We start from the raw sequence: 12,532 nt of genomic DNA on the forward strand, positions 1-12,532 counted from the left end.
GCTTCCCCCTTTTCCCACTCCTTTTTGACTATAATAGAGGTTTTGTGAAAAGGATATACTTGCGAATTGAGTGTTTTAATTGTTCACGTGCTGTCATCATAAAATAACCAATTGGACAGTTTTTTCTTGAGTTTAGCATAGAAAGAGATTAGCTTTATTGTACTCAATATGGTCTTAATAAAACAATAAAATTCTTTCCAGCTTTAAGATAAATTTTAATGTATAGATAAAGGGGAACCAGTAGATATAAAATGCTTGAATTTCCAAAATGTGTTTGATAAGGTACCACACAAAAGGCTGCTTAATAAGGTAAATGTCCCTGGTATTTAGCTATGCTAATATACTACCCATAGTGTAATGGGTAGTATATTAGCATAGATAGAGTACTGGCTAACTAATAGAAGCAGAGAGTTGGGATACAGAGACATTTTTAGGATGACAATCTGTAACTAGTGGAGTGCCATAGGGATCAGTACTGGAGCCACAATTGTTTACAATATATACTGATGACTTGGACGAGGGAAGTGAATGCATTTTTGTCTAGTTTACAGAAGACAGACAATAAGTAAGAAGACAACTGGTGAGGATGACCCAAAGAGTCTACAGAAGGATGTACGCATATTAAGCGAGAGGACAAAAACTATACAGATGGAACATAATGTAGGAAAATTTGGTTATTGACATTGGTAAGAAAAATAAAGGAGCAAAATATTAATTAAATTGAGAAAAACTGCAGAAAGTTGTAGCACAGGGATTTGGGGACCCTTGTGCATAAATCACAAAGTTAGCATGTACATTCAGCAGGGAAGGCAAGTGGAATGTTGGCCTTTATTTCAAATGGAATGGAGTATAATAATTGGAAGGTCTTGCTAAAACTATACAAGGCAATAGTTAGACCATACTTTGAATACCATGAATAGATTTGGTCCTCTTAGGAAACAAATACTGGCATTGGAGGCAGTCCAGGAAGTTCACTAGGTTGATTCTGAGTATGGAGGGATTTTCTTGTGAGGAGAGGTTGAGTAGATTTGGCCTGTACTCATTGAAGTTTAGAAGAATGAGAGGAGACGTTATTGAATTGAGATTCTTGAGGGGCTTGGCAGGGTAAGATGCTGAGAGATTATCTCCCCTTTGGGGAGAGTGTAAGACCAGAAAGCATAATCTCAGAGATAAGGGGTTGCCCATTTAAGACAGATGTGAGGAATTTATCTTCTGAGGGTTGTAAATCTGTAAAATTCTTTACCACAGAAGGCTGTTAGAGGCAAGGGGTCATTAAGTATGTTCAAGGCTGAAATAGACACATTTTTAATTTGTGAGGGAATCAAGGGTTATGGGAATAAGGTGAGAAAGTGGAATAGAGGATTATGTCAAATTAATCATGATCTAGTTGAATAGTGGAGCAGATTGATTGGGTTGAATGGCCTACTTCTCCTATTTCTTATGGTTCATCTCCACCATTTGAATATCTCGGGTAATTGTTTTGATGTCTTGCTAATGGGTACAAGATATATAGTTTATTCAGATTCCCTGGTCAGTGTCCTTACTGGGTCCCTGCAGACATGGGGCGGGTAAACCAACCCTACGCCAACGGACCTTTGCACGGTCTGTGTCCCATCCACTACAATCCCCGTAGCAGGTGGGACAGAAAAATTCCAGCCATGGTGTCTTCATCTTAATGTATTGGAATATGGAAGCTACAGTGATGCATCTTTGGTTGTGATCTCAAGTCACCTTTAGTCTCTGTTTATGAAAAGTTCAGTTTATAGAAACATAGAAAATAGGTGCAGAGTAGGCCATTCAGCCTTTCGAGCCTACACCACCATTCAATATGATAATGGTTGATCATGTACTTTCAGTATCCCACTCCCACTTTCTCTCCATATCCCTTGATCTCTTTAGCCGCAAGGACAACATCCAGCAACCTCTTGAACATATCTAATGAACTGGCTCCAACAGCTTTCTGCGGTCAAGAATTCCACAGGTTCACAACTCTCTGAGTGAATAAGTTCTTTCTCATCTCAGTCCTGAATGGCTTACCTTTTATTCTTAGTTCTGCACTTCCCAATATTGGGAACATTCTTCCTGCATCTAGCCTGTCCAGTCCCATCAGGATTTTATATGTTTCTTTGAGATCCCTTCTCATTCTTCTAAATTCCAATGAGTACAACCCAGTTGATCCAGTCTCTCTTCATCTGTCAGCCCTGCCATACCAGGAATCTGTCTGGTGAACCTTCAGTAGACTCCCTCAATAACAAGAATGTCCCTCCTCAGACTAGGTGACCAAAACTGCACACAATACTAAAGGTGCGGCCTCACCAAGGGCCTGTGTAACTGCAGCAAGACGTCCTTACTCCTTTACTCAAATACTCTTGCGATGAAGGCCAGCATGCCATTAGCTTTCCTCATCGCCTGCTGTATCTGCATGCCAACCTTCAGCGACTCTTCCACCATGAAACCTAAGTCACATTGCACTTCTCCTTTGCCTAAACGGCCACCATTCAGATAATAATCTTTCCTGTTAATGCCACCAAAGTGGAAAGCCTCACATTTATCCACATTACATTGCATTTGCCCATTCAGTTAGCCTGTCCAAGTCACACTGCAGCTTCTTAGCATCCTCCTCACAGCACACACTGCCACCTAGCTTAGTGCCGCCTGCAAATTTGGAGATATTGCGTTCAATTCCTTTGTCCAAATCATTAATGTATATTATGAATAGCTGGGGTCCCAGCATGGAACCCTGCAGTACTGTATTAGTCACTGCCTGCCACTTTGAAAAAGACCCGTTTTTTCCCACTCTCTGCTTCCTACCTGCCAACCAGTTCTCTATCCACGTCCCTCTTCCACCTTCCGTTGGGAAAAAATACAAAAGTCTGAGGACACATACCAACTGACTCAAGAACAGCTTCTTTCCTGTTGCTATCAGACTTTTGAATGGACTTATCTTGCATTTAGTTGATCTTTCTCTACACCCTAGCTATGACTGTAACACTACATCTTGCACTCTCTCCTTTCCTTATCTATGAACGGTATGCTTTGGCTTTATAGCCACAGGAAAGAATGCTTTTTACTGTATACTAACTAATACATGTGACAATAATAAAATCAAATCAATACCATGAGCTTTAATTTTGCTCATTAATCTCTTGTGTGGGATCTTGTCAAAAGCATCTTGAAACTCCAGATACACAACATCCACTGGTTCAGCCTTGTCTATTCTACTAATCACATCCTCAAAAAACTCCAGAAGATTTGTCAAGCACGTTTTCCCTTTAGAGAATCCATGCTGACTTGGACAGATCCTGTCACTGTTTTCCAAATGCTCAGTTGTTATATCCTCAATATTTGACTCCAGCATTTTCCCCATCTTCAATGTCAGGCTAATCGGTCTATAATTCCCTATTTTCTCACCCTCCTTTTTTAAAAAGTGGGGTTACATTAGCTACCCTCCAATCCACTGGAACTCTTACAGAGTCTATAGAATGCTGGAAAATGATCACCATTGCATCCACTATTTCTAGGGCCACATCCTTGAGTACTCTAGGATGCAGAGTAGCAGGCCCTGGGGTTGGGTTTTAAGCCTGACAATTTCCCCAATACAATTTCCTACTAATAACAATTTCCTTCAATTCCTCCTTCATGCTAGACTACCCTATTATTTCTGGAAGGTTATTTGTGTCCTCCTTAGTGAAGACAGATCCAAAATATTTGTTCAGCTTTATGTTTCCAGCTGGTGGATTAAAAATCATTATTTGACATAAAGCATGTTTTGTGACAAGTTACAACGACGGGGTATATTCTTTTGGCCTGCATAGTGATCCCTGTAAATGGGTGTAGATTCTCACAAGCTTAAGTGAGTTACATTATGAGCTCAACCTATAATCTTAAGTTCATTGTTGGTATAATTCTTAGCATTCATAGGGCCTACATACCTACTATTCATAACCAACGTTACTCATTTGTGTGTTGGGCAGCATGTCTTTTTGACTTGACAGCAGCATCCCATGAGTGAAAAACACCACTTGTTTGCCACTTTGAAATGATCATTATCAGCAAAACACATTTCTACCAACCCCCTATCCACTGGGTCATGATAATCCTTATATACATTTGGTATAAATTTTGATATATCCTGATATAGATTTCCTGAGGTGAAGCAATAACACCTCAGTTCATAATTTGTTTACTTCTGGAAAAACAACCAGCTCTTTAGCGTGCCTGAATTATTCATACAGTTTAGAAGTTTTCGTTCAGCTTGCAAAGTCCAAGTGCCCCTGTCTCCTTTCCTGCCAAACAGAAACAGTTACTTAAAAATACTAATGTTAAATCTTCAACAATAATTTAAATCTGAAGGAATACGGCTCCACACTTGTGAAACTAGTTTCCTGTCCCAGAAATAAAAACAGAACATGATAGATTAGTCCAGCAGGTCTGGCAGCATCTATGGAGAGAGAAGAAGAGTTAACATTTTAACTCAAATTTGACTTCTTCAGAACTGAAGGAAGGTAGCAATGTGATGAATTTTTTTCTGGTTGGAAAGGGATAGAGCGAAATAGAAGGCCAGGGATAGGGTGGAAGATGGGAGAGATTAAAATACAAAGATGCTATGAAGCAGAAAGAGTGGTAATGATTGTAGGAAAGAAACAAGGCAATGGACCAGACTAGGTGTTGAAGGTAGAACAATAAATAGCTCTGTCTGAAAATGAAAACAAGATGCACATTGACCATTGTTTAAAAAAAAACTCAAAACAGAGTTCATGGTTTAAATGTTGAACTCAATGGTCAGTCTGGAAGGCTGTAAAGTATACAATTGAATGATCAGGTGCTGTTTCTCAAGCTTGCATTGAACTTCACTGGAACATTGTAGTGGAGCACGGACAGAAATGTGAACGTGCAAGGCAAAGTAGTGAATCAGAATATCAAACAACCAGATGGTCAGGATCATGGTTGCGGATTGAGTGGAAGTGTAACTCCTGCCTTTTTTCCTTCTCATTCCTCCTTATCCAAAGCTCTAAACACCACTCCTAAATCAGTGATTTACTTGTTCTTTCAATTTAGCCTACTGTATTTGCTACTCATAGTACAGTCACCTCTACATTCAGGCAACCGAACACACACTGGGTGACCAGTTTACAGAACACCTCTGCAATACTTTGCTTTTATTCTGTTCCAAAAAGTTTGTTTGGCAATAATTAAGACTTTACATGTTATGCTATTAAAAGAGAACTTACATTGGAATGGAAAAAACTTAACTTTTTCTGATGAGTTTGTGTATCCAAGTTAAGTACAGAAATCTCACAGCTTTTGCTATATTTTAACGCAATATTATTATTGCACTGTTTTTGGAGGAGCAAGGTATCTGACAGCAACTTCCTGACCATTATTTTCATTATAAAACAATAAATTTAAGAAGATTGTATTAATTGCTGTAACAAATTGTGTCTCGTATGACTTGAGTTTTCAATTACATTAACATTAAAACTTGTAACACTAAATAGAACTTGAGAAGACCCATGTAAAAATGCCCATACTTTGTAGATTATATATTCTACATCGCAGAAAGAGACCATTTGTTCCAACACACTGTGACAGCCCTTTCAGAGAGCTATCCATGAAGACCCATTCAACTAAAAAAAACATTTGAGCCCACTTTGCTATTAAGAAACAAAAATAAAGAAACTTGCATTTGTATGACATCTTTCACATCCTCAGGACATCTCAAAGCACTTCACAACCAAAGAGTTACTTTTAAATGTAGGGAAATGCACCTTCCAGTTTGGACACATCAAGGATTCATAAAAAGAAAACTAGGTAATTGACCAAATAATCCAGTTTGGCTTTTTTAATTGGGGAAAGAATGAAGGCCATTAAAATCTGTGATGAGTTATACTTCCACCCCTTTTTCCTTCCACAACTTTTCCAAAAATATTTTGAATCCGTTTGTTTAATAGATTTTGAGTAATGAACATCTAACTACATCCATTAAAATGTTAGGCATGTCTATGAAGTTAAACAATGAAACTTCACTTACTAAAAAATAATTTTTATTAGAGCTTAAAATAGCAAGTCCCCATTCTAGTGTTTGAGTTGGAGCTCACTGAAGTTTATGGTTACTCATTTATACTAACAGTGTGCGTTGTAATATAAATGCCCAGTATAAACTGCCTTTCTCAGTTTTTCAGTTCTTTCTATATAGCTCAAGCGTTACTTCATGAATGGATGAATTCCAAGATAAAGTCAGAATTGGAATATGAAGAAACTGAAGACCAAGAAAGCTACATTAATAAATCAGTGGAGTATGCATACTCTTCAGAGATGACCTCCGGAGTACCTGCATGTGAAAAATTTGACGGTGAGGCCATTTGCTGTGTCTTTTGTTTCTTTAACTAAACTTTAAATTTTCAGACACATTAAGATTTGAATTGCCAAGTGTTTCGTATACATAATATATAGAAAGAGAGGATATTTTTGAATTAATTACTTATTCACTGGTTCCTATAGATTCATAACCCTTTATTAATTTATTTCTACTGAAATTCACCTCCCTTTGAATTCTGTTCACAAAAGCCAGTCACAATGGGTGGAATTCTCCAACCTTCCAGCACCCACCGAGGGGGTGCTATTTCATGCATTGGACCGGCAAGATATTCCAGTCCTGCCTAAAACATTGCCCGATTCATTCAAAGGTTGAACCTAACCCTACCTTCACAGAAGAAACACAACGTGAAGTGTCAATTGATTGCATTACATTACTTGCCTGCTGCTTCTAGAGAACCTGCGGGAGATGTGGACTTAACAAGACCGGAAGATCCCACCAATGGGAATGGCTGAAGAATTCAATCCAATATAATTCAATAATGAAAAACATTTCCGTCTTCTGAATGCAGCGACTCATGCCAGGGTACAGGTTCAAAATTCTACTAATAAAACAGTACAAGTTTTCAATTTGCATGTGATAATGCTAAAGCAAGCCCCAGTATAACTGGTTGGGAACAGCTTTATTATAGTAAGATTAACCCTAACCTCAAAAAATTAATATAAATGCAGGATGTGCCAATATAAATAGTAGCTTCAGATAATGTCTGAAAGGGAAAGGTACCTTTTTGATTTTCTCCCTTCAGTTGAACTTTAGTTAAAAAACATATGTAAATACTTTATTCTACATTCTACTTGTACAGTATTGTCTTTTTATATTTTCCCTTTTTTATCTTGTCTATTTTAACAATACTATTTTTTAGAAACCTAGAAAATAGAAGTAGGCCATTCAGCCCTTTGAGCCTATTCCATCATTCAGTACGATCATGGTAAATTCTCTATCTCAACTCCAAACTCCCGCACACTCCCCATACTCTTTTGATGACTTTAGATTCTAGAAATCCAACTGTTCCCTTCTTAAGAATACTCAGTAACTTTGCCTTCTATGGTAGAAGATTCCATAGGTTCACTACCTTCTGAGTAAAGAAGTTTTTCCTCATCGCAGCCCGAAGTGGCCTGCTCAGTATCCTGAGAACTGTGATCCCTTGTTCCAGATGAAGACACACACACAGACTCTTTGCTGAACTCTCTCTATGACAAGTATATGATTTCTTAGATAAGAAGAACAAAACTGGACACACTACAGATGTGATCTCATACCCCTATACTCATGTCCTCTTGCAATGAAGGACAACATATCATTTGCCTTCCTAATTGCTTGCTATACCTGCATGCTTGCTTTCAGTGACTGGTGTACATGGACAGCCAGGTCCCTTTGTACGTCAACATTTCTCAATCTATCACTATTTGAACAATAGTTTGCCATTCAGTTTCTCCTTCTGAAGTGGATAACTTCACATTTATCCATGTTATCCTGCATCTGCCAATTACATGCCCACTCGCTTAGTTTATCCAAATCACTTTGAATCCTCTTAACATCCTCCTCACCACTCAAATTCCCACCAAGTTTTGCGTCGTCTGCAAATTGAAAATATTTCATTTGGTTCCCTGATTCAAATCACCGATGTATATTGTGAATAGTTGGAGTCCCAGCACTGTTCCATGTGGGACCCCACTAGTTACCCACCACTTGCCATTCTGAAAAATACCCATTTATTGCTACTTTCTGTTTCCTGACTAATAACTAATTCTCAATCCATGCCAATATAACCCCATTCCTATGTGATTTAATTTGCATACTAATCCCTAATGTGGGACTTTATCAAAAGCTTTCTGAAAATCCAAATATTTAACATCCATTGTCACCCTTATCAATTCTAGTTATGTCCTCAAAAACCTCCAGTAGGTTTGTCAAACGTGAGTGGACTTTTTGGAGGATGTAACGAGCAGATTGGATATAGTTGGACCAGTGGATGTGGTGTATTTTCAGATAGGTTTTGCTAAGTTCCCACAGGGCTAGTGTGCAAAATTAAAGCACATATGATTGGGGATAACATATTGGCATGGATTGAAAATCTATCTATTCTATATGTAATGTGTTTTTCCAAAAAATAACAGTAAAATATTTGCTTGCCTAGGTTTTGCTACCTCCTAGTTTCAGCTATCTATTTTGGATATGGTTAGCTTTGTGTGATTGAAAAAATGGCTCCAGATAGCTATTTAGCTAATAATGAATGAGTAGAATGAAAGTTTAATGTAAAACAAAAGGTCTGCCCACCAATGATAAACCAAAAAATAAATGTCTCAATGAGTAAATGTGATTGTGACAGTACCAAGACCTAAATCGCAGACTACTGCTGGATAATTCTTTAAAAGGAACAGCATTTTAAAGTATTTTACAAAAAAGGCTAGATAAGAAGAACAACAAATAAAACTGAAATATCAGTGAGAGTGAAGACCATCAAAACTATTAGAATATTCCTTTTGTTTAAAAATAGAGCTATTTAGAACAACACAAAGTTAATAACAAGTGAAAACAGACACTGTGAAACAAAAGCAATTTGATGTTCTTAATAAAGTCAAACATTTTGAAAGATACAAAGAAATATTTTCCAATCATTTGCTGCACCATAATTTGGATCTTATATATGTTTGTCGACTTATAACCCACAAAAGGCTACCCCTCATCCAACAGTTATTCATTATATGTGATACAGAATTTTACAGTTATTTGGAACAGGAGAAAGAGAGTGCTGCAACAGAAACCTTTTTACAACAGCTCCTTGAGACAAAAGTAGTGGAGTCTGGCATCCTTGAGGATCTTGGGGTTGATGAGAAAAGACAGCAGAAAAAATTAAAAGACCCTCGTCTGAATATGGAGGCAAGACAGCAACAGGTGTGTACCAGGCTGTTAAGAACAGTACTGTAGTTATATTCATCATTTTACTTAGATTTTGGTCTGGAGTATTAAAATCCACAGCTAATATGCTGTAGCACTATGAGCAAGAGATCTTATTTACTGCACACTTGGAATAAGTTTGAATATTTTTAAATGAATACTTTTAAGTATTTTTGGTTTTTTATTTTAAAGGGCCTAAAATGTTACTTTCCTTAAACTAAAAGAAACAGTATCATTTTTAAGGTGATGTAGATTTCCAAGAATAATTATTGTAGTCTATAATTCAAAGGTGAGAGAGAATCGTCTGAAAAGGCAGGCTAAATTGGAGCAACAGAAGAGGGAGAAAGTCATGAAGAAACTTGCTCATGCTAAAGCTCAACAGCTGATACAGGAAGAAGACAGGAGAAAAGCTTTGCAGGCCAAGAAAGAGGAAGAACATATTAAAAAAGAAATGGTGCAATTACGGAGAGAAATGATGGAAAGGCGATGCATAATGGGAGAAGCAAAGCGACTGTAAGTTGACAATGCGTCAAAGTAACTCCTTCAAGCATTTATAGTGCTTTAATTAACTTTGATTTATTTGAAGGAAGGAAAAAATGAAATTTAAAAATAGTAATTCCTGAAATTAGAATTTGGTTTTGCATTTCCATTCAGAGTGTTAGAAGAATGAGGGGAGATCTCATTGAGATGTATAAGATGTTGAATGGGATGGATAGGATAGAGGTGGAGAGGCTCTTCCCGCTCAGAAAGGACAGTAGGACTCGAGGGCACAGCCTCAGGATAAAGGGGGGCGGTTTAGAATGGAGTTGAGGAGGAACTTCTTCACTCAAAGGGTGGTGAATCTCTGGAATTCTCTGCCTGTTGAAGTGGTGGAGGCTGCCTCGCTCAATATTTTTAAGACGCGGGTTGATAGGTTTTTGATAGGCAAGGGGATTAAGGGTTATGGGGAGAGGGCGGGAATGTGGAACTGAGCCACGACAGATCAGCCATGATCTTACTGAATGGCAGGGTAGGCTCGAGGGGCTAAATGGCCTACTCCTGCTCCTATTCCTTATGTTCTTACGTTCTTATGTCAGGAAATTTTTTTAATAACTATTTGAAAAACTTAATTTATGTTATTAATTTGCTCATTTTAATAGTACACACAAAGAGTACTTAAACAATAAATTTATTGTACTCCTTTCACCTCACTTCCTTGCCTTTCCGTGATCTTTTACTTTTAAGTGAAAAAACTTATTCCAGCATTTTAATGAAAAAAAAAGTTTCCTTTGTACATCCCGGGGTCCCACAGTGTCAGGAAACAAATGTATTTTTAAATAGTCTATATTAGTAGTGTCAAATATTAGAAATAAGGAATAGATATATATGTGATTCTACTTTGGTGCTTTTTTTATAGGAAAATGTAAAACTCAAGTTAGAATCATGTCAAACAAAGGTGTTCGCACGTATAGGGGGTTGGTTTTGGTTGTAGTTCAAACTGTTTCTATTGTGCTGAGAGAGTGTTTCTGACAGGAAGAGTAAATGTGAGCTTGAGTGAAGAATGAGATGTTGCTTAGCAATCAGGGGCCATTTTCAAGGAGCAGACCTTTTGAGTTTTAGTGTTTAACTGGACCCAGGTAGCAGGAGATAGGATGCTAGAATGTGAACAGCTTTCAGATCTGCATGAGTCAGGAAAGATGTGGGAATGCCGGCGTTGGACTGGCATAAACACAGTAAAAAGTCTGACAACACCAGGTTTTAGTCCAACCGATTTATTTGATAATACTCACAAGCTTTCGAGGGGACTGCCTCTTCGTCAGGTGAATGGAGAGTTCTGGCCTCAGACAGAGCATATAAAGCACAGACAGTTTAGAGATTACTGATTAGAATGCGAATCCTTACACCTAACCTGCTGTTCAAGTCCTAAAGTGGCTGACAATGTGAGTGGAAGGAGCACTGATCACAGGTTACAGAGATGTGTATTGTCTCCAGACAGTACAGTAAGTGAGGTTTTGCAAACCCAGGCAAGTCACGGGGGTTACAGATAGTGCGACTACTGTCTGGAGACAATACACATCTCTGTAACCTGTGATCAGTGCTCCTTCCACTCACATTGTCAGCCACTTTAGGACTTGAACAGCAGGTTAGGTGTAAGGATTCGCATTCTAATCAGTAATCTCTAAACTGTCTGTGCTTTATATGCTCTGTCTGAGGCCAGAACTCTCCATTCACCTGACAAAGAGGCAGTCCCCTCGAAAGCTTGTGAGTATTATCAAATAAATCGGTTGGACTAAAACCTGGTGTTGTCAGACTTTTTACTGTGAATCAGGAAAGCCATACCATGGAGTAATGAGCAAGTAAGCAAGTCCAGAAGCTAAAGGATAGTTATGTCTGGAAACCAGGGAATGAAAAAGAAGCTCCAGGAAATTTGAAGCCAAAGGAACAAAGAGGAACTGCCAATGGAACCGGATACTTGTCACTAAAGCTAAAGATAGAGTTGGAAGTGCAAACCTAGGAGAAATTGGCTTCAAAAAGCCAAACAGAAATCTGAAGCAATTGGAAGTTTGATGTCCTTATTTCCACCTTTGGAAACAATAATATTCTGTTGGGGACAGTATACTTGAGAATTTATGTGGAAGTTTGGATGTTCAAGACACAAAAGTACTGAAAAGAGTTGGAAAATCTAGAGGCAGATCTTTGCTAAGTAGTAGAGGAGGAGAAGCTTTGTTTCAAAGGATGGTTGGAAAACCTGGAGCTGGCTCTTTGATGAAACCAGCTGAGTGAAAGCATTGTTTGAAAGAAGATTTTAAACAATGTCATTTTCAGAGTGCAATTGGGAAGCACTCGTGTGACAATCATCTGAGGGGATTTAAAGATAAATCCACAGAAAATCAATCGAGTAGCATTGGCCACTTAGTTCAGAGTGGAGTATGTCTGACCGCAGTCAGCATGAGAGTTTAAAAGGGCTGTGTGTTTACTGATATTATTGTAGCATAAGATATATTTTGTAACCCATGTTATCCTTTAAATGTGTACATTTGTGAAGATAAGTGGGAGTGAAGAAGTATTGTATTTTTTGTTGGCATTCCTGTCATAGAATCAATCATTATGCAATCTTGTCATACAATCAATCGTCATGCAAAAGGAGGCCAAAAGGCCCATTAAATCTGCACTGGCTCTCCAACAGAGCATCTTGCCCAGGCCACCTCCTGCCTATCTCTATGACAGTGTTCCTCCATGTTTTCTAAAAAAACAGAAAAAGTTACGGCCTTTTGAGCC

At 38.2% G+C, this 12,532-nt stretch overlaps 1 protein-coding gene across 1 annotated transcript in view; it reads left to right on the forward strand.

Moving 5' to 3' along the window:
* The window catches only part of ccdc191 (coiled-coil domain containing 191), a 52,727-nt gene that overhangs the window by 15,637 nt on the left and 24,558 nt on the right, over positions 1-12,532 (forward strand). The window contains exons 4-6 of the mRNA XM_080203983.1: positions 6,197-6,352; positions 9,093-9,271; positions 9,564-9,787. Of these exons, the coding sequence (XP_080060109.1) occupies positions 6,197-6,352; positions 9,093-9,271; positions 9,564-9,787 (559 nt within the window). The remainder of the gene's footprint in view (positions 1-6,196; positions 6,353-9,092; positions 9,272-9,563; positions 9,788-12,532) is intronic.

The sequence above is a fragment of the Carcharhinus amblyrhynchos genome, chromosome 15 (assembly GCF_965287045.1).
Source record: "Carcharhinus amblyrhynchos chromosome 15, sCarAmb.v2.hapA, whole genome shotgun sequence".
NCBI lineage: Eukaryota > Metazoa > Chordata > Chondrichthyes > Carcharhiniformes > Carcharhinidae > Carcharhinus > Carcharhinus amblyrhynchos.